Here is a 25,466-nt window from a genome sequence, read left to right on the forward strand (position 1 = left end):
AGAGGTTTTTTTTTTTTTATCAAAGCAATAGGCAGGTTCAAAACCTCATCATTGCTAAACATGCAAAGGCCACGAGTGCGAGGAAGAAAGAAGTGACTGTGAGTCATGTACAAGTGATGGTAAAGAAATTAAAATAGTAAAAACAAAAAGGTTTTATTTTGTAGTTCTAAATTAATGCAAGGGAAGAAGCCACTGTGTTTCTTTTCTCCGCTTGTGTAGTGACAGGATTCTATTGACCTGAAATATTTGGAATTAACAATTTGACGTTTTCTGGAAACATGCTCATTCGCTTTCTTGCCCAGAATTAGATAAGAAGATCGATCCCACTTATGTGCCTGTAAAGTTAATATGAGGCTACTTATAGCAATCAGTCATCTTTGTCTAGCTAACAGGAGTATGTGAGCATTAGCCATGCTAGTAGGTGAATTTTGTTAATTTTGATTAAAGCAAGGCAAGCTAACCAAATCTTGGCTCTTGCTTCAAATTGAACTGACAGAAAAAATAAAGCTACTTATAGTGAGTGGCTGTCTTTGCTTGCTTTGCAGACTTCTGTGAACCTAACAGGTGATATATATATATATATATATATATATATATATATATATATATATATATATATATATATAGATAGATAGATAGATAGATATAGATATTTTAACCATTGTGTAGAGCAGGTAGGTCAGCTATTTCCTTCTGTTTCAAGTCTATTTGCTAACTTAGCTGACCATCTCCTTGCTCCAGCTTCATGTAGAGCTGACAGAAAACATAAAGCTACTTATAGCAACCAGTTATTTTAGCTTAGCATACACTAATGGGCTAAGTGCGCTTTGAACGTGCTGGTAGGTGCTTTTTTAACCTCTGGATAGAGCCAGATTAGCCATTTCCTTCTGTTTCCAGTCTTTGCGCTAAGCTAAGCTAACCATCTCCTGGCTCTATCTGCATTTGACAGAAAATATTAAGCTACTTATAGCAACCAGTTAGCTTAGCTCAAGGCATGAGGAGGACAACCAGGCTTTGAAGCAAATTTTACGTAGTGGCCAAAAGTGGAATTACACTGTCACTTGATGCTATGGGGCCCAGAAAGACTTTTTCCCATTGACTTACATTCGTAAAGAGACGGTTGTAAATCAGTGGATACATTTTTGTTAGCATCATAACTTCCGCAAAGAGGCTCATTTTACAAGATCTAATCCATTCAGTTTGATAGCATTTTGAAAGCCTAAAAGAGAGGCAAGATTGAATTATTTGATCATTATTCAAGCTAGCTGAGCGAGTGCACAGTGCCCAAGTGACCCACTTGGGCACTGTGCACATGGCTGGTGATGCAGAAACCCAGGGTACTTTCATACTGTGGAAATAGAGCTTTTTTTTGCTTAGCTCTCATAGGAATGAACAGGGCCCGGCCTGTGTGCTGTGTCCAGGTTTTCTTAATACATCCATGGGTTAGCTTAGCTTAAGCTAACACACGTATTTAAGCTTCAGAAGTGCTGGTACATGGATTTTCTTACTTTCTGATAGAGCCAGACAAGCTATTTCCCACCATTTTCAGTCTTTATGCTAAGCTAATCTAACCATCTCCTAGTTTTAGCTTCATATTGAGCTGACAGAAGATTTTCATTGATTTTCTCATCTAACTCTCAGCATGAGAGTAAAAAAGCCTATTTACCACAGTGTCTAACTATTACTTTATGCTAAACTTTTGCTTAGGCTATGTATGCGAGGCACACACCTGCAGCTAACAATTGAATCATATTTCCAGTTACAAAAATGTTTTCTTTAGAGTGGAAAAGCAGTTTCACACCAAAAAGCCTAAAACTGACAACAACGGTTTCTCAAAGCGTGTGTATGTGTTCGCGGGGTGTGGTGTAAGATATTACTTATCAACGCATTATTCTTGTCATAAAAAGCAAATGGACTAGAGAGTGAATATGAGGCTTCATTGCCTCTTTGGAAAAATGTCATGTTGATGGCTCCGAGTCGTCCCCTATTCTCCAGAGTCTCTGTGATTCGGTGTTGGCTGACTTATCGAACAGTATTCACTGCCATTCACCTTCACCACATAAGACAATTTACCAGCACTGACACAGGTAATACCCTAGAAAAAGCTCCTCTGGATTAGGATGAAAACAAATACCATAGCTTTATACTTTAGCCACCCAGATCACAGTCAGAAAAGGAACCAAAATAACACCCGAAAAAATAAGTTAACATAATTTTGACACATAGAATTTTACAATATGTACATTATTTTTTAAATTAAAATAGATTTGTCGGTTGTCTGATTGGGTAGGTCCTCTATAGAGCGATCCTTTGTTGTTGTTTTTTTTCAAACCATCCAGTATTATTCCACAGAAGCAGAGTTCCCATCGAAAGCTCAGTGCCAGCCAATCAGAGTGCAAGTAAGGCTACCATCGTCAAGTCCCTGCCAATAGTTTGTCGGTGACGTCTTGGGGGCAGGGCTGAGCCCTTAGCAACACACATGGCAGACCCTTCAACACCCTGACAAAAAGAAATAAATATAAAATATATGTAATATTTCTATATATATTCATAAAACCAAACCCAGGATAGATTTTAACTCTGATGTGTTCTCTCCGTATATGATCAAACTGTGGCCATTTTCCTATTGCCAGTTCCCTTTTTGTCTCCATTTTTGTGTATTTTTGCAGTTTTTCGAGGAAAAAAAAGTCTTCTTCAAACCTGTACATCTTATACGCAAGTAAACAAAATGTAAAAGTGCGTGTTTTTTTGAATACGTTATATCCACTATATCCAAAAGTGTTGCAGGCACTTAAGTCCTTCCCAAACATTGTAGGTGTTTTTCGACAGTGGAGTTAGGTTGGTTTGGTTATTCCTGGATTCGTGTGGGTTGGTCTGTCTGTATGTCTCTGTCGTTCGGTCTGTCTGGCGAGGAATGGGCCTCCCCCGGGGTGGCTGCTAGCCCAGGATGTCCAGGTAGACTGGCGTGGCCTTCCCCATGGCGAACAGGACCTTCTGAATGTCCTTAATGTTCAGTCGCTGCTGCGGTTCCCTCTGCCAGCAGCCCAGCATGATGTCATACACCTCCTTAGGACAAATCCGTGGCCTCTCCAGAACCCGACCCTGGGTTATGCACTCAATAACCTGCACGGGAGACAGAGCAGTGAAGTGGCACAGACGTTTACACTGACTGATTGCTTTGGTTTGGTCATAATGAGAAAGCAGTGACACCGGGCAGACTGTCCTTTGAGGTTTGAACTAATGAAACTGAGATGAAAGAAATAAACAGTATGCATTCACTCTTAAATTTGTCCAATTTTAAAAGGGAAACAAGATTTTATTTTTTACTCTGTGCCACAGCACAAAATAAAAATAATACTGCGTATCTGCGGGGGTGGATGTTTGAGATGTTAATAAAAGGGGCGATTGATCATTTCTTTGTTGGACTCGTGCTCTAATTAGCCAGATGACTCATCGCTGCAGGACAATTTGACTTTATTATTTGTGTCAATTCCAGGCCACTGTAGCTTAAGAGGATAGATATGGGTCTATTATTTGTGTGTAATGAGCGTGGCTGCACTAAAAAAAACTAAACAGAAAAACTCTTAAACTCAGTTTGTTTTTTAGCATTGCCACCACACAATTTTCAAACACAGGTACTGAAACCAAACATGATGTTCTTTTTTTTTTTTTTTTTTTTTTGAGTTTTTCAGTTATTAAGGTGTAGAATAATTATAAGCACAGCTGAAGAGGAAAAATGAAATGGAAACGCTCCCCGTAAGACATATTGTGGTGTCATGCAATTTCATGCTCTTGCAAGCTAGCAGCACAACAGCACAGTGTCAGAACAAAGCATTTGATAATCTACTGCTATCTGAAGCCTAATTTTCTGGAAAAAAATGTACGACAAACTTAATCTGTGTTCAAATAAATGTGATTTTACTGTGACTTTTACCCAACAGTGTCAACATCGGCAAAAAGCTGAAACAATACAGGATATTACAAAAACCCACAGGGAAAACCATGTTGTATTGTTCCACCTGTTGCATGTGTTTGCCAAGGTAAAGCACTACTTTCTCTCTATTGTTACATTCTGTTTCATGTGCTGTCACCAAAGGATGAGAGCGGCATGGCAGACGGACTGCCTTGAGACTTTGACTGAGGGGATAGAGCGTCAATTCCTGCAGACATATGGAGCCACTTTCCAGAAATATCCACATCACAAACACTACAAGCAAGGTAAACGCTGCAGTGTCATGGCAACAGCATCTGACCAAACAGAGAATGAGTCGAGTGATCCTAGGAGTAATCATGAATGTCAAAGGATACAGCAGATTTCTAACCACAGACTTTTTTGATAAATACACTACGACCACCTGTTTTCATCTACCGAGAAATTTGTGGTCATACATTATGGAGGCAGAGAAAGTCTTGTGTATTTCCTATTTCCCTCACTGATTTAGAACTGGATTCCGACAACCAGAGTTCATACACATTTCTACTTATACATTTCCATGACTTTTCCATGACTTTAAGGCCAACTGTCATGACTATACTTTCTCTGAAATCACTCGATTCTGTTCTCTACCAATACTCTATTTGGTTCTTTTTCTGTACTGCGTAATAGCTTTTGTAAAAATGTATTATTTCAAAATGTAGGCTAATGAATTCGGAACAAGATTAAAACAGAGAATTTTAAACATAACTAAATGTTTCTAGAGCAGCAGAAGAAATGCTTAAAACAGAAAAGTGACTATCAATCTAATAATATTACACTGAGAAAAAAAATCTAAAATGTCAATTAAATAATAATCTAATTAATAATCCACATTTAAAGAGTGTGAAGAACTCTATTGGTCGCAACAATATACATCCAAAGCGCTGTAGTATGCATGACAGGCCAGTAGTTGGCGGTGTAACTTTGTAATGACACACCATGCACGAAGTGAAGCCATGGCGTCACCGTTCTCACAGGATCTGTGCATTGCCAATTTACATGGCAACAGAGGGGGTGCGTTTTCAAAAGTTTGTTTTCACGCCCATAAAACGCTGTTGTCGTGTGAATGAAAGGCCAAACCACAACAAAAGTTTAGCGTTTCATGCAAACAACGCTACCATGTAGACAGCCCCTTAGTGTCAGGATACAACAGAACTAAACTGTTTAAAAGTTGAGTTTTTCTGTTTGCTTGGGGAAAAAAAAAGTCCTGTTTCACACAGCACGCGTCAGCAGTGCGTGATGGCAGCTTCGCCGAGCTGCAGCAATGTTTCATGCTTGTGGTGTTCACACATGCAGCATTGTTGCAAAGTCACTGCCCGCAGCTATGCGTATTGTATTTCCATATTTATACGCACAAATTCCACTCATTTATGAAGTCATGCAAGCTACTGCACAGCCGACAACACTGTCTTGTAAATGTTTCAAAATAAAATGCATTGTGTCAGCAACTGCTGGGATTCTGTCCACAGAGATGCTGTCAGAGGGCTTTGTTTTGAAAGGGAAGCAGGGAAGTTGGAATAAAACAGACAGCTTTGCATTTCCTCAGCTCTGTGACAGAGAGAGACTTTAAACTGCAGTATAAAGTGGTACAGAGATAATACAAAAAATCAAAACACAATTTTACTGTCTATTTCTGCTGACAACGAAACGCACACAGGACACAGCGAGCCACCATTTCTCTAGATGTGTTGCAGCTGACATGCAACTGACAAGCCCTGCTCAGGCAGGCAGTGTGGATACCCTAACTTGTTAACATGGGCGCTGAAGCAAAAAACAACACGTTCGGTGCTGCTCACGCACTGCTGACGTGTGCTGTGTGAAACGGGCCTTAGTCGTGGATTCTTTATCATGTAAGTAGTGCATCCCACCACAGATGTATTTAGGTACGTATTTTTATGTTTGTTTGCTAGCAGAAGTAAATGACAAAGAAGCAGCTTCACATAATACAAAGTCATTAGAAAGCGATGCATTGTTTCCCCCTCCAGAGCTCTTTCGGTACCAAGATCTTTTACTGTTGCTGGCTGATTCTCCACACAGATGCAGATATCTCTAAATAGAAAATTCATTGTAAATTGTAGCCCAATTCTTGCCTTTGACAGCTGTAGTTGTGCGTTACTTTGCAAATTAAAAGCCCTGAACACCCACACAGGTGTTCACAATTACCCTGTCTGATCTACAGCTCTGTGCTGGGAATAACTGATGTCACCAGTCGCTATGGTGCTAATGAGAGGGAGATGTCTGTACACGCCCACATCCTGAGGAGAGGTTTATTCAGGCAACAAGTGATAAACCTGTGCAGGATCTATGTATGACTACTTTATAGAATTGTTTTTGGATAACGACATAGCGATGGTTTGAAAAACAGAAGAGCTAACTGAAGCATAATCAAATGAGGCTACTTTTTAGAATAGAAAAAGGGGACAGAGAAAAAAAATGTATTTGGTCACACTAGCTCTGTGATCCCACCATTGATCATATGTGATAAATGCAAAATGACTCCTGTCCCCTCAACTTAACAAGCTACTCAGATGGACAGATAAGCAGCGGGAGTCACAGCTGCAGGGAGGTGTAGCAGGCTGGAGGAGGATCAGCTGCTGCATAGAGAGCCAGGCAGGAGGGGTGCTGCTGGGTAAAAAAGTTGGATTCTAGTCACCTTGTATGTCATCTAAAGTATCTGCAGAGTTGTTAAAATGATCTTTTCTGACTCTTTTCTGCAGCGTCGTGTATACATTCTGTATCAGCTTGTTCCAGCTGTTCCCTAAAGCTATGTAATGTTTACACTGAGTGAAATATACAAACCTATGTTTTTTATGGCTGCACCATGCCATCATACAAGTATATCTTATGTATAATTTATTTTCTCCAATTGCAGTGTTACATATTGGTATCTTTGGAAACTTTTCTATCTCTGGAATTTAAAATAAAGTTTTGTGAGTTTGCTATTGTTTCGGAAAATTATTCAGTTGACCCGCTGCTTGTTTTTGTCAGATTTCTTTTTTCTGAAAAAAATCATTGGAGAGTGGTGGAGCCTACAGAGCCCAGAGGAGAATGAGGCCTGTTTGAAACAAGTTCCCACAGGTGATCATTTATCATTGTCACTGAAAGCCCTGTGTAATTGTTGCTATAATGTATCATTGTGTAATGTGTTAGCCAAATCTGAATAACTGAATAGTAAGTACAGCATTCCAATCTAACAGCACCTGAAGACAAAATTACAACACAGAAACAGATTGTGGATTTTCCCTTTTTTGGCTGACATAATATGGTGCTCATCTCATTACACTGCCGTAAGGTTTCGGCAATGTCGTTTAATCAGCTGAGTGTTTCATTTGGAGTGTCCCGAAAAATCTTTCAGCTCAAAGATGCACAAAAATGTGGAAATACCAATTTGTGTCAAGCCCAAGAACATATTGATGTTTCAATTGAAATACTTATAAGTGCAATGCATGCCACATGCCAGGTTATTCTTTTAGGTCAATTTAATTTTCTCAATATGCCGCTTTACAAGAGTAATCCTAATTGAATTTTATTGATTCAAAGCAGAGCCTCCAATGAAAAAACAAACCAATCATGGGTGTTATGTAATGCGGCATCTTGTCTGGTGGCAAAGCGGCATCAATTTATCACCTCGTTGGGCCAGCACGACTCTCAGAAAGAGAATAGGAACAACATGAGGCAGTAGAGTAAGATCCAGCATGGCAGTGTTCATTTAAATCAGCTATTAGAGAGCTCATGCTTTCAAGTCGGTCCTCACATGTCTGGGAGGCCATGCTTTTCAATTCCTACTTTAAAAACATCTCAATTAATTGGATGTTTTTAATGTGATTTGAAATAAATACCTTGCAGAGAATGAAAAAGAAATCTGGAGCTGTAAATTTAAATGTATGCATGACGCCCTGCAGCATAGCCTTTGATAATACTCAAGTTAAAGATCTAACACTTTTTCATGCAGGTGTGCCTTGGGACGGTCACAATCAAAGGCCAAACTAAAATGTGCAGTTAGATCACACAACACAATGTCACAGACACCACAAGTTTTGAGGGAGCGTGCCACTGGCATGTAGACTGCAGGAATGTCCACCAGAGCTGTTGCCCATGAACTGAATGTTCATTTCAGCACCATCAGCTGTCTCTAATGTTGTTTCCTTTTATTTGGCCATACATGCATATGTAACCACACCAGCTCAGGACCTCCACATCCAGCACTTTCACCTGCAACATTGTTTAAGACCAAGACCACATTGGCTGTGCATGGGACATTTTGTTTATTGTTTCACAAACTGGGAATGTGTTGGACATTAAGGTGGATAAGCGGACACAGCTCTCACTTTGTTCATACAGGGACGAAATGGCTCGTAGCAATGACCCCAGTAGCTGACCCCTGTACCTGTGAGTGGTGGGCCCACAGGGCTCCATGGTCATGTCAGTCAATTCATGGAAACAACGTTTGGACGCTCAAATGTTGTTACATTGTTACGTTGTTACATACGAAAATAGATTTGTCTGTTTCATACATCTTTAACGTCACTGCCCTCATATTTCCCTGCATCCTATATGATGGCACAGATACAGCCAAGTCAGAAAGTTCTCACATCTTCTATGGTTGTATCTCGCTTGTATTACGCTACACTGCCCCAATGATCTCCAATGTCTGTATCTGTAAGCTTTCAGAAAATGTGCAAATATACAGACTAAAGGAGCACAAAGAATGGACAGAAGGCTCTGTATGTCTCCTCCGTATGGAATGTTAAGCATAAAGGAGCCCTTCTGGTAATTAAATGAACAATCAGTTCAGATACAGCAGCTTTGGTGGACATCCTGGTGGACAGCAATCAGCATGCAAATGGCACGCTCCCTCAAAACAAAGAAGTGCTCACTAACACAGATTTTAACAAATTTATGACCAAAGTTCTAGAGAAATGTAACTGTTGAGTGAATAAAAAGTTTTAAATCTTTAACTTAAATCTTTGAAAAATGGCCCACGCGACCTGACCCCGGATAAGCGGAAGAAAATGGATGGATGGATGGATGGAAAAATGGAAGCATTGCTCTCAAATTTTTGTGCAGTATACAGTATATGTACTGTATCTTGTGTCGGTTTATGTGAATGCTTGGGGCTCTTCTTACCTCATTGTTACCCAGCTGGAACCAAGGCTGCTTCCCATAGGTAAAGATCTCCCACAAGATCACTCCAAAGCTCCAGACATCGCTCTCCGTGGAGAATTTCCTGTACATGATGCTCTCCGGAGGCATCCAGCGAATAGGTAGCATGGTGTGTCCTCCAACCTGAGGGGAGGAGAAGAAAAGAGAGAGGAGAGAGGAGATCTTTATTGCATATGAAATGTGGCTAAAAGACAGATTAGAAAATTCTGTCATCAACACAACTCCCAGGCGTCTGGGGATTAACTGTCCTTGCATGTAACTGAGACAACGGGTTTAACATCTCATGAATGTCTGCTGTGCAGTTGGATGTTGACATTGATGCAATACAGGAAATGCTGACTTATCTGCCACCTGCTCTGTATGTATTGAATTGTAGGATTTGAAATTCTTTAGGTTATGGTATTAAAGTGCCACTTTGTTCTTGATGAGAAATAGCAATCTGCACTCCTTTCTCTGCACAAGTACTGGCATTAAGCAGAGGATCAGAGTCTCAAAGCGTGGAATTGAATGTGTCCTAATCAGTGTCTTAAATAGAAAACTGCTGAATGCATGCTCATATGGATCCTCATAGTAAAGACGATCATATGGATGTTAATATAAATGCAAGTTTTAAAGCATATCAACATGTAAAGCGGGGCTGAGGCTGGGGAGACATTGGCTGCAAGCTCTTTAATATCTTCGGACCAGCAAAACATGAAATGAAGTCTCCCTTGCTGTAAATCCTCCGAGGCTGGATATTAATCGATTAAACAATCATCCATTAATCATCCCTGCTCTCAGCTTCCATTAGCAGGCGTTGTTTTAAAATCTATTTCCCATTCATGTCGCTGACTGTGCTTTAATGAGCTGGACAAGACTGATGTGGGAATGAGCGGCAAAGTATTGCAAGTTTCAGCACAGAATCCTCGGACAGTATTAATTACAGTGATGACTGCGGAGTGCAGGAGTCAGAGTACACTATTGACAGATCATGTTATTAACTTGCTGCTGTGATTTGATGTGACGTCTGCTGGAGCCACTGTTGTTACAGCATGCTAAACTGCGGTTTCTTTTCACCCTAAATAGAAGCGTTTGGAAGTACAACAGATTGCTGGAAAGTTGACTGACACCTCAACATCAAAATTTGAACTTAATCATTTTCTCCAAAAAACCCAAACAAAACAAACTTCAAATCCCACTTTTCTTTTATCGAAGAGCTTTCAAACATGTGACTGTACTATCATCCTAACCATATACGACCACCTGTCATCACGTGACTTAATTCCCATACTTAGGTCACGTGACAACACTCAAGCTGACTCCATGAACACTGAGTGAACTTCATCTGACAGAGGAAGACCATGACATGTGGTTGAAAGCATAAAAAAAAGTAAGTGCACCTTGAGTTTAGTTATTTTTTTCCTTTTTTTCAAGGTTATGCTCTAAATCAGACAGTTTTACTTCTCATACATATACATAAAAAGTTGGAATTAGCACAACAAAGATGAAAAGGAAATAATAAAATCAGAAAATTCATTACTACAGAGAAAAAATAAATTACAAATTAACTGAAAAATTAAATTAACTGTCATTATAGAATTGATAGGTTTAAGAAAACAATATACAGCAACCAATTATTTTTTTCCTCACATACTGTTGAACCTAATACACAGTACTTTATAGGGATATATACTTTTGTATCGCCATATTATGTTTTGTGATACTGATCCTTAAAGGGTTAGTGTGTAGGATTTAGTGGGGTATATTGGCAGAAAAGAAATATCAAAGAATAAGTAAGAAACTGAAAATGGTTGAGTGGTTATTACCTTAGAATGAGCCGTTTATAGCTACATACAGAGTGTGTCCTCTTCTACAGAGTCTGGCATGTTGTTTCTACAGCAGAGCAGACAGGGCAAACACTGGCTCTCCTATATGCTCGGTAAACAGTGGAAATTTCAGTTTGTTGCAGTCTGCAATCTCACTGCCAGATGCCACTAAATTCAGAGTAGACCCTTTAAAACACTGTTGATTTTCAAATGATAGCTTACATGCAAAGACTGGTGGTAGTAGTTGATTTTTTGTTGCATTTAAACCCTGACTACTTAATAGCAGTGTTGTAGGCTGTCGTCAGCCATTTGACTCTTCCACTCCGTCAAAACACATTGGTAGTATTACAGTGACTGAAATAAACAAACAACAATCCAACTGTTGTGACTGCATATAAAAGTTAACCCTTTACACTCCGATTTTATAGACATAGTGCTGTGTTCTTTCTACAGGCTTGGAAATGAACTTTTTTTTGTCCACCTGCCACTGTGGGTGGATTTAAAAGATCTAGCAGTTACTCAGTGGGAAAGTATCACATATATTGCAATATATTGAATTTAAACCTCTGTATCGTGATACATTTAATATTGCCTGATTCTTGCTAGTACACAGTCCTTGTGTTTATTCTTCGTGATCTTTAAAACAAGTTAAAAAACGACACTTTTAACCCAAGCGTCAATGTGCTGTTTTATAGCACTGAAAATACATTGCAATACTTGTAATAATTATTGTATGGGATTTATTGTCCTATCCTTCCTTCCTTTGTGATCTCTGCTGTCATTTAGTTTCCCTTATCGGGCTCAGTTTTTGGCTTTTGCTGTTGTTATCTTGACATTTTTGTCAAGATAACAATAAGATGGATTTTTAAGCCCCTTTGAGGTTTTTATCTGTAAGTCAGTGGAAGTGCTCCTGCAGCGTATCAGACACACATCTATCATCCATTCATCATCACAACCACCCATCCATCCATGCATTCACTGATCCATCTATCCATCCATCCATCCATCCATGTGTCCATCTATCCCTGCAAGCTTCTTTTCAGTGCTTAAGGACAAAAATCTAAGACACAGTCACACATACCATAAGCTTTGAAATCATCATTAGGACAACCTCTTACTGTAGCTGCATTCACCCTCACATGGTTCCTCTGCTCCGTACCTCTGGGTTACAACACAATCACATTCATTTAATCATAATAAGCTCCTCTCCCAATGCCATTTACCAGCTCCAACATCTGTGTGCCTTCAGCTGTGAGTATTGTGTGGCATTTTAAGTATCGGGAAGAAAAAAAAAATCCACTCAAGTCTTACTAATTACCTCCTAGTTCCGTAGCACGCTCATCACACATTTCCTTTGAAAGTCAAACACAATCTCTGCATGTCAGCTTGACGCAGTAGATGAATCTTCTGGATGTTTTAAAGAAACATGAGATTTGTCATTCTGCCAAAAGGCTGCTCTTTCCTGGCCGTTTATACAGAACGCCCTTTAGTTTGTACACTTCATCAAATTTAGTTGCTGAGTACGTGGCCTCTGTTTGTTTGCCTTTTCTTGTCCTTCATCTATAACCTTCACGTGAGTACTGAATGGGGTTCTATAGATAACAGTTTTAGAAGGCCAAATAATAATTTAAACTTAACTGATTTTTTTAACCCTTTGCTAACCTAGCCAACATTATTTGCTCATTTTGTCTGTAATTACTTTTTGAAAAATTCAATTTAAAGTCTTCACAGGTATATATATATATAATTTTCTTATTCAGCAGTTTGATTAAGAGTCCTGTCAGATGTGTCTATATACTATTTCATTATTTTACAGTACCTTGTGTTCTTTACAAAATAACTAAAAAATTGCAAATTTTCCACGAATGGAATGTTGAACGAAAAAGGATTATCTTATCTGAACAGGATTGTAGTGTATTGCCTAACATTAGTCTTGTCTGGCAGTTACATAACAGTTACACCTGGCACTTACATGTGTACATTTTGAGTACCAACTAACCTCATGTAAAAATCTGATTTGTGTGGTGCTACCTGGTTTAATCAGCTGTTTCAACTGTAACCAGGCCATTAAAAGGCTGCAATCAGTGGTTATAAGTGTCATGGACATAGGTTAGTGAGCCCCTGACACAGGTGCAGTTAGGATTGAAAGACCATCATTGGGCTATTACGTTTATTGTTAAATGGTGACCTCTTGTGTCAACGATATTTATGACAGGAGCAAGGAAGGAAGTCAGGTGACGAGGTTTAAAAGCGAGAAAGTTATATTCAGGTGGGACAGAAGGGTGATGGACGGGTCAAACAAAGACAGGACTTTCAGCCCAGGAGTGCTGGGTTTGTGTCCCAGATGGTTGTTTTCAGTAATGTAACCGTAATATCTTTTACTAAACTTAACCACATTGTTTTTGTGCCCTAACCTAATGGAAGTTAAAGTTAAAAGTAAAACCTAACAAAACAACAACAAATTCACAATGTTAGATATGCAAATGAAATTTAATGGGTTATCAATGGCCTTTAAACTGAATACTAGGTCTGGCAGCCCCCTTCTTACCCATATCTATGAGGCTAAAAGCCACAGAAAACGACCAATCAATGGTCTGATGGCATCTGAATCGAGTGAGTGGTTATAACAAATAGCTTGTGGTGGCTAATATTAGCAAACTTGAGATAGATACTGCTGTGTAACTGACAATCAGTTTGCTGACTTAATAGATCTTCCTTATTTGTGCTGCACTCACACAACATTTTCATCAGGTCTTCTAATGATCTCTCTAAAGCAGCTGCTTGGAAATGTTGAGAAAAGAAAGCAAACGTTCTTCTTGTAATGACCTTGTGGTCACAGTGACCTCTGTTTAATGAAAGTTACGTGGTCTCACTTTGTAAACAGCTTATTCTCCTGGCTCCTGAAGGTGTCCAAGTCTACCAATGGTCACCTAAAGTAAAGTACACTCTAAAAAGAAGGACCTTTAAGTAACATTGTGACTTGTAGACATTGTCTTGAAGAAGTGTGTTATGGTTCATAGGTCTTGTTACATCAGAGTTTTTTGTATCCTCTCAATATTGGATCCACACTATGGTTCCAGGTATTTTGTGCCACATTGGACTTATAGCATCTTTGTGTAACCTCTTGTTTTGAGTGTCTAAAAAAGGTCAATAACAGTGTAAAGCGTTTACTGCGCAGCCATATCACAAGGCTTCGTGTATTCTTTACATTAAACACAAATCGATATTTGTACACATGGCCTAGAGGTCAACAAGACCATTAGAGATGGTTTCCTCCAACACAACACCTACATGCTGACTGTGAATCAAAAGCACACTCCATTAACCTCCAGAATGTACAACTTTTGGTCTTAGAAATGTTTCAGCAAAACAAATGGAGGGCATCTTTTCAATTCCATTCCTCCCTGATTGAAAAACTGCCTATTTAAACAAGTCATTTAATACTGTAGTCTTTCACTCCTTCTTCTCTCTGAACATGAGTTACATGAAATAAAAATGTGACTTTAGAAATAGTCTTAAAACTTATATGAAAATAAGCGGCCTTAGAGTTTTGGATTTATGTTTGTTATGACAGCAAAATGCAATTTTATTGAATCTTTTTACTCCCCAGTGAACTATGTCTTAAAAACTTTTATTTTTTCACATTTATCTGAAAGTCCAGAGAGGGTTTGCTGAGCACACACTTATTTTTCAGCTCTGTCCTGCTTCACATTAATACATTTACACACATTTACGCCTCAGAGCCGCCCAGTACAACCACAGTTTTCTGCTAATCCCACCAGGGGTTAAGTGCTCTGCCCCACTGCAGTGTATCTCGGGGTTATAATGTGAGGAGAGAACACTTTTGTGTCGTTTTCCCAGGATCCTCCAGTCACATTTCTGCTTCTCTGTAACTTGCCCAAGGGCATGTGAGGTGTTTGCAGAATCTCAAAGACAGAAACATCCTTTGCCTCCTAATTTTTCCAACTCCTCGGTGCCAGCTCGCTCTCTGGCTGAGTCTTGGACTAAACAAGTATCATCCACCACCACCACCACCCTGGAAAGCAATCGAAGCTGTTGGTGTTTTCCCTCAGCGGCAGGACAGATAAAATAGTAATTACGGTAAACATAAATTTGAGAGGTGTTTCGAGTAAGGTGCCCTTTCTCCGCGTCTTGAACACACACATTATTTATTGACATTCCCGGAGTGAATTTGATGGTGGCGCAGAGGGTTTGCAGTAGTTTCCCCTCTTGTTCACCCTCAAACTCAGCTAATGGGCAAATGAACACTGACTTATACCCCATCTAGTCTCATTACACATGACACATTTTAGTATTGTACACAACATTAAGCCAATATCGATGCCGAGACCAGTCGCCCCTGTTATGTAAAACCTCTGAGCCAAGCCTAGCTGGGTGGGCTGAAAGTGAGGTGAAGGAGTTGGCGAGGGGCTGTATACCAATCTGTCCCCCCATGGAGCTTTATAAAGATTAAACAAAATTAATTAAGTTCCTGTTAGTCTAAATGACTTATCTGAGGTCCACCCAGCCCATTGCATGCAAGGCTAAACCTCATCAGATGCATACTAATGATTCAACCGCTGCTGCTGTGGCGAGGGGCATTAAAACTGGCTGACTCTCCGCTTCCCAAATGATTTCACGCTATCACCTTGGGTTTTTGTCACAAGGCCATGGCAATTAGCTCGGAACATGGGGGGAAAAGAAAAAAAAAAACAAAAAAAAACCCCGGCTGAACACATAATAAAAATAAAATAATTGCCCCAGTAATTATCCTCATCTTTCTCACTCAATGTCACATCGAGACGCTGGCAATGCTCTGCGGGGAGTGAGGAATGAGTCTGGGGCTTTTTTTTGTTGCTGTGTAAACTGGATTAGTGCTCTGCCTGTCCCACCGTGGCAGGGGAGTGATTGGATTAACGGCGTGGAGAGCACAGCAGCATGGCAGGGGGATAGATTACTAGCCCAGTTGGGCTCTTCGATGGGCGCTCCGTGGCCTGCAGGGAGCCCTGGGAGGCCCCAGACATCTTAAAGGGCCCTGATAACCATCTAGACACACACTCTCTCCCTGCTCTAACCATGCCGCTATCTCTGCTCTCCCAGCTCAAACAGCGGCAAACACAAGTTCACTTTTAGAGGCTATGATGTCCATTAGGTTTCTACCTGCTGCGCTGCTGCCAAGTGGAGATAAAGTGGTATCTACTCTGGCCGCAGCATGCCAGTGGGTGGTGAAAGTTTCTGAAGGTTTTCAAAACACATGCACGCACACGCGCGCGCGCACACGCACACACACACACACACACACACACACACACACACACACACATTATTGCTATCATTTTTAGTATTTAATTCTCCAGAGCGACTTGTGCAATACAATGTCTAGATGGGTAGCTCCTTAGTGTTGCTGCTGCCTCTGTAACTGCACTCTGAATATGAAATTATTAGCAGTACAGGCCTGTGATACTAACTAAATTAGAACCATACGCATTAGAGTGCCTTCTTTATGGATTCAACTTGGTGCTAAATGAATACAGTATGTAGAATGCACACTATTTCTGATTAAATAATACAGTATGCAACCTCTGGACACTATGCCAGCATAAATTTCCCACAATGCAATACAGTAGCGACCGAGGAAGGTCTGTAATGTCAGTAAGTAATAAATACTTCTGTATAGGTGAATAACTTTGGTCATGAGTCTGCAGCCTAATGTGAAATTTTTGAAACATTATATGAAGTATTGTGGTAGGGGTAACATTACAGACGGATGACAATTATCAAACTGTTTGGGGTAAAACACTGTCTGGCTTTCTGTCAGCCATGCTAGTTTTTGACACTGAAATATCTCATAAACTATGTGAATGACATGCCATGAAATCTGGTACAGAAAGATGCCTATGACATAACGTTACACAACAAGTTTGCCTGCAGTTTGCTTTCTCTAACAGCTTAAGTAATGTTACCATATCAAACCAAAAACTACAGCTCACTGCATCTGAAGAAACACATAGGCTAGTCTACTACTATTTATGTACATAAAAGCATGTTAAACTATAGTACTACATTGATGTAGTGCACTGTATGGGATTTCAGACATAGCATAAGAGTCGACAGCCATGCTAGCAACTGTGTATAGCTGCTTTTAGGCACAGCACTGGTAGGAACTATAGAGGCAGATTATTATTATTTTTATTCAACTAGCTGTAAATAATGCAAAAAAGTGTATTTATTTTACACTCTTAAGACGGACTTTCTCTACAGTCACACCTCCTTCATTTCTTAAATTTAGTTCTCCATAATATAGAGATCATGTAAGACAGAAGAGCTAGGCGAAGAAAAAAAAAGCCCAAGGAGAGAGATAGAGTTTTTTCATCCCTTCATGCAGCAGCAATAAATATGGCCTGTGTACTCATTAGCACCGAGCTGCATACAGTTTTGAGGAGCTTGTGCTCAATAAATAATGCAGCAGAGGAGTGTCTGTTTGATCCTTGAAACACAAGAAACCTGGGGACCATTTTTCTTCAAAGCGATGCAGTGCAGGTAAGCAGGGGCTTTCTGGCAGAGTCACAAAGAACACTAAGTCCTTGAAACTGAGTCATTAGATTATAACATTGTAACCGTGTTTGATAGTCATTAGCCTAATTCAAAAATGTATATTCTGGCTTTAAAACAATTTTTATTTCCTACTCAAATGTAAAGACTGTAATTGCTGTTGCTTTCTTTTACATAACTAGGGTTAGCCGGACACTTGGTTTCTCTTTCTTCGACACCAGCCTCCTTTACATTCAGGAAATGTTACACCCATTGAAATGAAGGAGAAAACACTGCCATGGCTAAATCAAAACACTCGGGCTGCATGCAAGCCTCTGGAGAAAAGTCTACAGAATTTTTAATATCCTCTAACAAAAAAGTACAAACTGGAAGCCTCTACATCTTATCCTCTGACAGGAAGCTATATGTCACTGTTCATAATTTGGCTGTAATGAGCTCTTCTGAGGCCATTTCTCTTCTTGTCTAGAGCAACCAGCTAAACATTGCAGTTTACATTCCACATTCAGAAAGTCAAACTTAAATTAACACCCTATGTTACCTTGAATTGTGAAGGATTTCTTTTTTTTTCATATGCATAAGGGATAAAAAAAAAATCCGAAGAGGGCAAACAGTCCTGATTAATTGAAGTGAAAGGATTTGTGTTTAATAACAGCAAAACTATACCAAAACCTCACGTTACAAACTCTCAAACAGCTTGTGTGATGTAATCCAAGTTATCTCAGTTATCCGGTTATATGCAGTAGACATTTTCACTAAAACCATATCATTTAAAACTTTTGCATAAACAGTCTCATGCACAGGGGAATAGCGTGTCTTAGTAAGTGCGTTCATTTGAACGCAGTCTTACCGTGTTCATTTGGGGTCTGTTCATACATGACAGCTTATGAAAAAACAACATTAAAATACAGTAATCCTGCTTCCATCTGGCTACCTGAGGCTGCTGCTGTGTGCACATTGAAATCACCATGGAAAAAGAAAGTCAATTTCTCTCAATGAAATATTTAATCTCCTCAAAGCTTATGACTGTTAGTCATGGCTGTGATGGAGACAGAAAACAATTGTGCATGGGGAAAGCACCTGTGGTTTAAGTCACCCTCATCAAGTGTATTGATAATTCACGGTCACATAACTCCCATGTAATGAAACAGCTGTCCTGTTTTTTGAAACAGTCAATAAAATTAAGCAAATTGCAAAGCTTTCTTTTTTTATTACATTATATTATTGTAATACATATACACATGCCAATTAGATGGTAATTTGCATGAGAAATAAAGAAAAAGGAACAAATCTGTTCAGCATATTAACCTGCTCGTAGTGATCAGTTTGGCCTGGACAAATGTGATCAGTTATAAAAACCACTGTACTAAGGTTTTAATAAAATGGAATGTGTTTGACAAGCATATGACTGGATAAATGACACTTAGATTACACTGCATGAGTTTTGTTAGAGTTTGTAAACAGATGTTTTCATAGAGTGTTGCTGTTGTTAAACGTGGCTCCCATTTTCTTAACCCTTTAACAGGCATTTTAACTGCACAGTTGACATTCTTCAGGTTTTGGTTACTAGATTTATTTTTATTGGTATCTATTTATTTTGGTTCATTTATTGGTATATGTTTTTTTGTTTGAAGTTACTTTTATTTTCAGTTTCTATTATATTACATTGACTTTTGAACTTTTTACAGTGCACTATACTGGAATTTTAAATTTCAAACCAGTGGTCAGGCTCAAACCTAAGTGTAATAATAAATTTTTCTTAATAAATTGACGGATTTTGTTAACATACTCCATGGTCTATAATGTATATTTTTTTTTGCAAGGGCATGTCTTAGTGTTACTGTTAAAGGGTTAAATGCATCAAGAATATTCTTTACTCACTGTGGAGGCATGCTAGAAAAATATGTAACCTAACCTAACCTAACCTAACCTTCACTAAACATAACATAATATAATATAACACGGTGAGGCTTTGATTTATAAATCTTAATTTTGAGGGTGAAGCATCCCTTTAACACAAATTACAGATATGCAATGAAAAACCATACTAAATTGGGAAGCAGCTTTCTCGGACTCCTGATTTGATTTAGCCAATGAATATTGTACAAATGTAACTGCTTCTTATGAGAAAAATGACAGGAGGAAATTAGCTGTCAAGGGCCATCACATTTACTGCAATGCACATAGTAACTCTGTTCTGGATTAAAGACATGCAATACAAAGGAAGCTGTCATTACACTGTGAGAAAATAATACGTGTAATAATGGTATTTGAGAAGACCTGCAGACTGACAATGACCCTGCATGAGCTCCTCTGTCTTTCCCTTTGATGCTGTTCCTGAAACATTACTGGTAAAAACACAATATTTCACTCAGTCTTCCTACTTTAATACATAGGTACCTTTAGAGCATTCACTGTCATTTGTACCTTCCTAAACATGCATAATTCAGTGCTTCACTCTCTGAACTCAGGAAAACATTACCTGATATATTGTGAGGCGGCAGTATAAAACATCTACATAGCAGGCACCATTGCTGCCGTTGGCCTGTGCAGGTTTCTGCAGTTGTCTCTTTTGAAACAACACAAAAGCACATTCAGAGCGGGTGGAGCGGGAGGATATGACAGATGGATGTGATTTAGGACAATATTCATCTCTTTTCTGAAGTTGTTCCCTCCTGCTGCAAAGTGTCTCGGGAGTCCCAGAGGGCAACAAGCGTCAATACGACTAGTCAGCGATGGGAGGATTGTGTTCTTGGCAGGGTGCTGCTATTTATAATCACTCAACACAGGGAAAGTGTCCAATACTGTTAGGAGCTCCTTATCTCTGGACTCTGTCAATATTCCCTTGTGTAGGCGGGCAGTGATGCTATCACAACGTACCAAACAGCAGCTTCACACGAGGCATGCCACACACATATACATACACACAACACCCCAAATTCAAACTGACACTGGTCTCTTTTTGTACAAACCATTTCTCTGATTTCTGTCTAATCCAACATACAGATTTACAAGATCCTCACTGCAGTGTGTGTTTGTGCCGAATCAGTACATCATTCAATAAATTATTAAACCGTCTAAACTTTACTCAATATGTTCACCACCAATTTTGATAGAAAGAACCAACATTTGAAAAGTTTATGACACATTTTTACTGTGTCTAGCTGCATGCACCCCCTTTTCACAAGCTTCAACTGACTAATTCCATTCACACGGCAGTCTTTTTCACTGCTAAGTAGGCTTGGGCTGTATCACAATATTACAGTATATCAGGGAATTTAGAAATCTTGAAGGTATGTTTTTCAATACCATCGTAAATATAGGCGCTCTTCTCTCTATTTTTAACTCATTTTATGTTGTGCACAGCATGCACCACCAGAGCTCAGTCTCTAGTCTCTACTTGTGGCACAGGCAGCTGAGCTGAAAGACACCGCAGCACCTAGTGGTGGAGGGATAAGTTCAGGACTGTAAACAGCCTGCAGCCAGCAGCAGCAGAGAGAGACCGGGGGGAATAACGTTATGTTTTTTACATTTAACTTGGTGAATTAGTACTAGCAAGAGTAACCAAGGCAGTTTGAGGGAGTTTTATTCTGTTTCTGTCGAGTTTGATGAAGTATGTTTTATGATGAGTTAACTAGGCAATTAAGCCTCGTTTTTTGTGACCAAGAGAAAGCTGAATTCAAAAGTTGTATTTATCTGTTTAATAAGGAAAATAGGTGTGAGGATATTGCATTACTTAACATTTTGTGGGTTTGCTTTGTGTATTTATTGGTCTGAAAAGCTGAGAGCTGGCACTGCACCCTTACACTGCCATATACCATGTAAGCCTGTGAAATTACAGGAAGGTATAAAGGTATGAAATATAACATACCGTCCAAGCCTACTGCTAACTCCATAGTTAGCCGGGGCAGAGTGTAGATACACATAGAGTCACCAGCTGCTTCTTTTCACCCCTCAGCAAGGACTAAAACATGCTTGGAGGTCCACTTTTTCACTTGCAGGTCTACCCCACTCTGCACAGCCATCCTGAACAACCAGCATGAGTCTCTGGTGTAATGTCAAGGACATGATCCCTCACTGGCTTCCCACCTATGATTATGACTGTGTCGGGCACTGTAGTCTAGGATTGAAGTGCGCTAACCACCCTTACAGTCCCTTATTAAATTACTGTGCCTTTCACTCACAGACACATCGATAATCTAAGAGTATAGCCCTCTTGCAGCTTCTCTTTAGTCTGTCGTTTGAAGGAACAGTTAACTCACAGCACCTACAGTATATATTAGCCTTATAATCGTTCAGACAAGAACAATCAGCTGAACCGTTTAATCTTTAAGCAGAGCAGAATCTGCCTGCTAAATCAGCTGTGACTTGGTCTTCAGAGACAATTACACGGACTAGAAATGAAACACACACTGTTGTGTCCGTTATTTGTCCACAGGGACCCATCTGGGCTCTCACTGTTCCACAGACATAGTGGGAGCTGCCCGGTACAGCCACAGAGGACTAGTTGAAGGTATGGGGAAGGGAATTGGACTAGGCAAGTTATTCAACTGTATATACTCTATGCACAGATATGAGAGTACCAGCATGTTGCCACAGCCACATTAAAGTTCATGCTATTAGGGGAGTTACGCTACTCTAGTCAGCCGTTAAGTGTGTAGAAAGGCTCAGGTTGCAGTGTGATAGTTACTGAAAGGCTGCGTGCCGTGTTTGCAGAAAAAAAAAGGCTCTGTTCATGTAACATTACTACAGCGCTCTTCTTTTATGCTCGACAGCAGAGTTGGTCCAGACTGTGAAGCAGCTATGAGTCAGGCTAAAGTCAATTAAAATAGCCTAAAACAGGAGGCCTCCCACATACATTTTGGAGCTGTGGAGCTGACAGCCACAAGGAGAGTAACAAACATGAATGATCACGTAACATTTTGTATTCGTTCAGGATTTCATTTTGCTGTGGTGGACTGCAACCACAGATTTCTGAACAATGCCATTACAGTCCCCCAAAAGTGAAGCCAAAACATCTTGAACCCCTCCGGTGGCTTGCTGCAATGTAGGTCTTGGTATTATCTATGCTCAAAACCAGCAGAAAAACTTAAAACTCAAATATGGTAATCCCACATGAATAGATATTTGAAAATATTTGATACATCAACCAGCCCTGGCTCAAACCTAAGTGTATGTCTCCTCATCAAACTCCCTCTTGGCAGATGTACAACAAGGGTTTTGTTTCTCAGTTTTTTCAAGTTGATTAATCCATTGAAATTCAAACACATTGGCTTGATTTCTTTCAAAAAACATGGGAAGATGGCAATGAGCAACTTAGGAAGAAATAACCCCAAAATTAGTAAAGAGAAATTAGTAAAACAAAAACAAACACACAAACAAGAAAATTACCAGAAAATTAGCAATCCCCCAACAAAAACATAAAAGTAAAAAAAAAAACAAAAAGAAAAAAGAAATTTACCTGAAAAACGTTAAAAATAATAATTCTCTTACATTTAAATATACAATTTTAATAATCATAAATATAGTTTTCTGAACATTTTGCCCTAAATAAAAGCAAAAAAATCTAAATAAACTATTTTCTTGCAATACACTAAACATTTCTTGCCACATTGCTCACTGCATTTCCCCCCATGTTTTTTAAATAAACTAAACCAATTTGCTCAGGGTTCAAAGGTTTAAATTTGAACGATGTCTGACTGCAGCACACAAAAGTGATGTCTTTCCAGGTTTTAAAGGGGGTAATAGGAGAGCAGTATGTAACACACAATACAGTATATTCATTTTTACAACATTTTCTCTCAGCAAATCAAGATGCCATGATAAGCAGTGGTCAGCCTATTACCTTTACTTCAACTTAAACGCTCATAGGCATCTAGATCTTCCATCAAGTCAGTTTAGAAAAAAAACACCAGAATCTACTTTTCACAACTGCTACTGCAATAAGCACAAACATTTTCTTTGGCCGTGGAAAAATGATAATAATGCAAATTTCCCATTCAAAATGGCAATTACACACACAACATCCATGCATTGATACTTCTATTGCCATCACACGGATACAACAAACCTACAGTACATGCAAGATGAACAACATAAGATCTGCCATGGTTACAATAAAAGTGGCCCATATGAGTGTCTAAACATCCAATTATTCTCCTCCACAAAGAGCTTATAATGAGTATTCAAGACTGTGAGGAGACTATTTATATGTCCTTGATGCTAAACCCACAGTAAGCTTTGAATATATCAGAAGTGTGGCTAGAAAATGAATATGCCATTAAGCTATGTCACAGAGCAAGAGAGGTCTTTGATATTATGTCCTCTAAATTCTTTTACATGAACAGAAATATTCTATTTGGTCTTAGATTAAGGCAATTTATGTATGAAATGTACATATATTTATGTTGTTAAGGTTTATGTTGTTTGGTCTCCCAACACTGCTGCTCAGCTGTGATTAGAGATCTTTAAACAGAGCTATGCATGAGTATTTTTAATAGCCAGAGTACTGGTTTTCTGTTCCTGCTGACACATCCACATTGACAGCCTGACACTTGTCTATATACAAGGCCAAACTAGTAAGACTGGCGCACACTGAGCCATATCCCCAGCCTGCACTGCACAATACACACACGCACGCATGCACACGCATGCACGCACGCACGCTCGCACGCACGCACGCACACACACACACACACACACACACACACACACACACACAATATTGCCATAATTCTTTAACAACCCAAACAAATAATTCAGACTGTAATAGTATACACACCACACAGATGGTGTGCATGGAGGAGTAATGTACCGAGCACTAAAGACATCTCACTCAAATTTCCTTACAAATTATTTTATGTGTGCAGAGCTGCTCACCCAGCAGGCAAGTACTTCATAACTGCTGGCGTTGCCCCCAGCAAGGTCCGAACCAGCCCAGCTGTCACGCTGGGAAAACAAAATCAGACGCACCTAAAGTCATTTCACAAGACCGGCTGTTTAAGCGATACAGATATCTAGCAGCCATCACTCCATAATATCCACTTATTTATTCAGAGAAATGCTAAATTCTCTCAGCCCGGCAGTTGCCGCCTGGTTTGCGGCGTTCAGAGTTGCTAATCGTGTTAAACAGTAGAGAGGACATGAATCGGAAGCTATATAAACAAGCCTCTAAGCATCAGGCTGGAGGCTCAGCAGGCTCATCTACCACAAGTGCTAAACGTCTCCATCCTCGCATGAATGTATGAGGGCTGGTGTGGGGGCCTGGGGCCGCACTGGGGAGGGAGAGCTCTTAACTCTCCGTAGAAAAGAAAAGATGGAAACAAAAACATATCAACAAAAAACGACCTAAGAGAGAGCGGCAGTCTTCACCCCCTCGAAATATTTTTTCAGTTAGTGGGCCCGCAGGATTTATTTAGGGTTGTTTTGGACCCAATTACAAACAAAGTCAAAAGTACTGTGAGCATCCACAACTGAAATGTGCTTTTAAGGTGTCAGGTGAAACCTTGCAATGCTTATGCCTGATGTACCTACGTTAATATATACAGAAAGAGACACAGTGATGGCCAACAGTTACTTTTAACTTTAACAGGGACACTTCACCCTGACATGAAAATGTACATATTTTTCCTCTTACCTGTAGTGCTGTTTATTGGTCTATATTGTTTTGGTGTGAGTTGCAGAGTATTGGAGATAATGGCTGTTGTCCACCTTATGTGCAATATAATGGAACTAGATGTCACCTCACTTGTGGTGCTCAGAGAGCCAAAAGAATGGATTTGAAAAACTCAACAGCAACATCTCTCTCCAGAAACCATGAGCCGCTTACAGAAGATAATTCACAGACACTGTTGTGGGTAGTTTCATGTAGGGACTATTTTCTCTCTGGCTGACTACACTTGCCAATCTTGTCATTGCGTAGAAGAAAACCAATTTGCCCAGGCATCAATTTGACATCAGAAAGACACTGAACT

General features: G+C 39.6%; 1 protein-coding gene across 5 annotated transcripts in view; it reads right to left on the minus strand.

The window, feature by feature from the left end:
• Positions 1 to 1,320: 1,320 nt before the first annotated feature.
• Positions 1,321 to 25,466, minus strand: part of ntrk3b (neurotrophic tyrosine kinase, receptor, type 3b) — a 251,312-nt gene continuing 227,166 nt past the window's right edge. For 3 of the 5 annotated variants that reach the window (XM_042484009.1, XM_042484001.1, XM_042484029.1), the window contains 3 exons: positions 24,373 to 24,441; positions 9,104 to 9,262; positions 1,321 to 3,123 (listed from right to left, as the gene is read on the minus strand). In XM_042484009.1, coding sequence (XP_042339943.1) covers positions 2,938 to 3,123; positions 9,104 to 9,262; positions 24,373 to 24,441 — 414 coding nt within the window. In that variant the 3' untranslated portion in view covers positions 1,321 to 2,937. The remainder of the gene's footprint in view (positions 3,124 to 9,103; positions 9,263 to 24,372; positions 24,442 to 25,466) is intronic. The other 2 variants (XM_042484023.1, XM_042484016.1) reach the window with 1 other exon arrangement.

The sequence above is a fragment of the Plectropomus leopardus genome, chromosome 1 (genome assembly GCF_008729295.1).
Source record: "Plectropomus leopardus isolate mb chromosome 1, YSFRI_Pleo_2.0, whole genome shotgun sequence".
NCBI lineage: Eukaryota > Metazoa > Chordata > Actinopteri > Perciformes > Serranidae > Plectropomus > Plectropomus leopardus.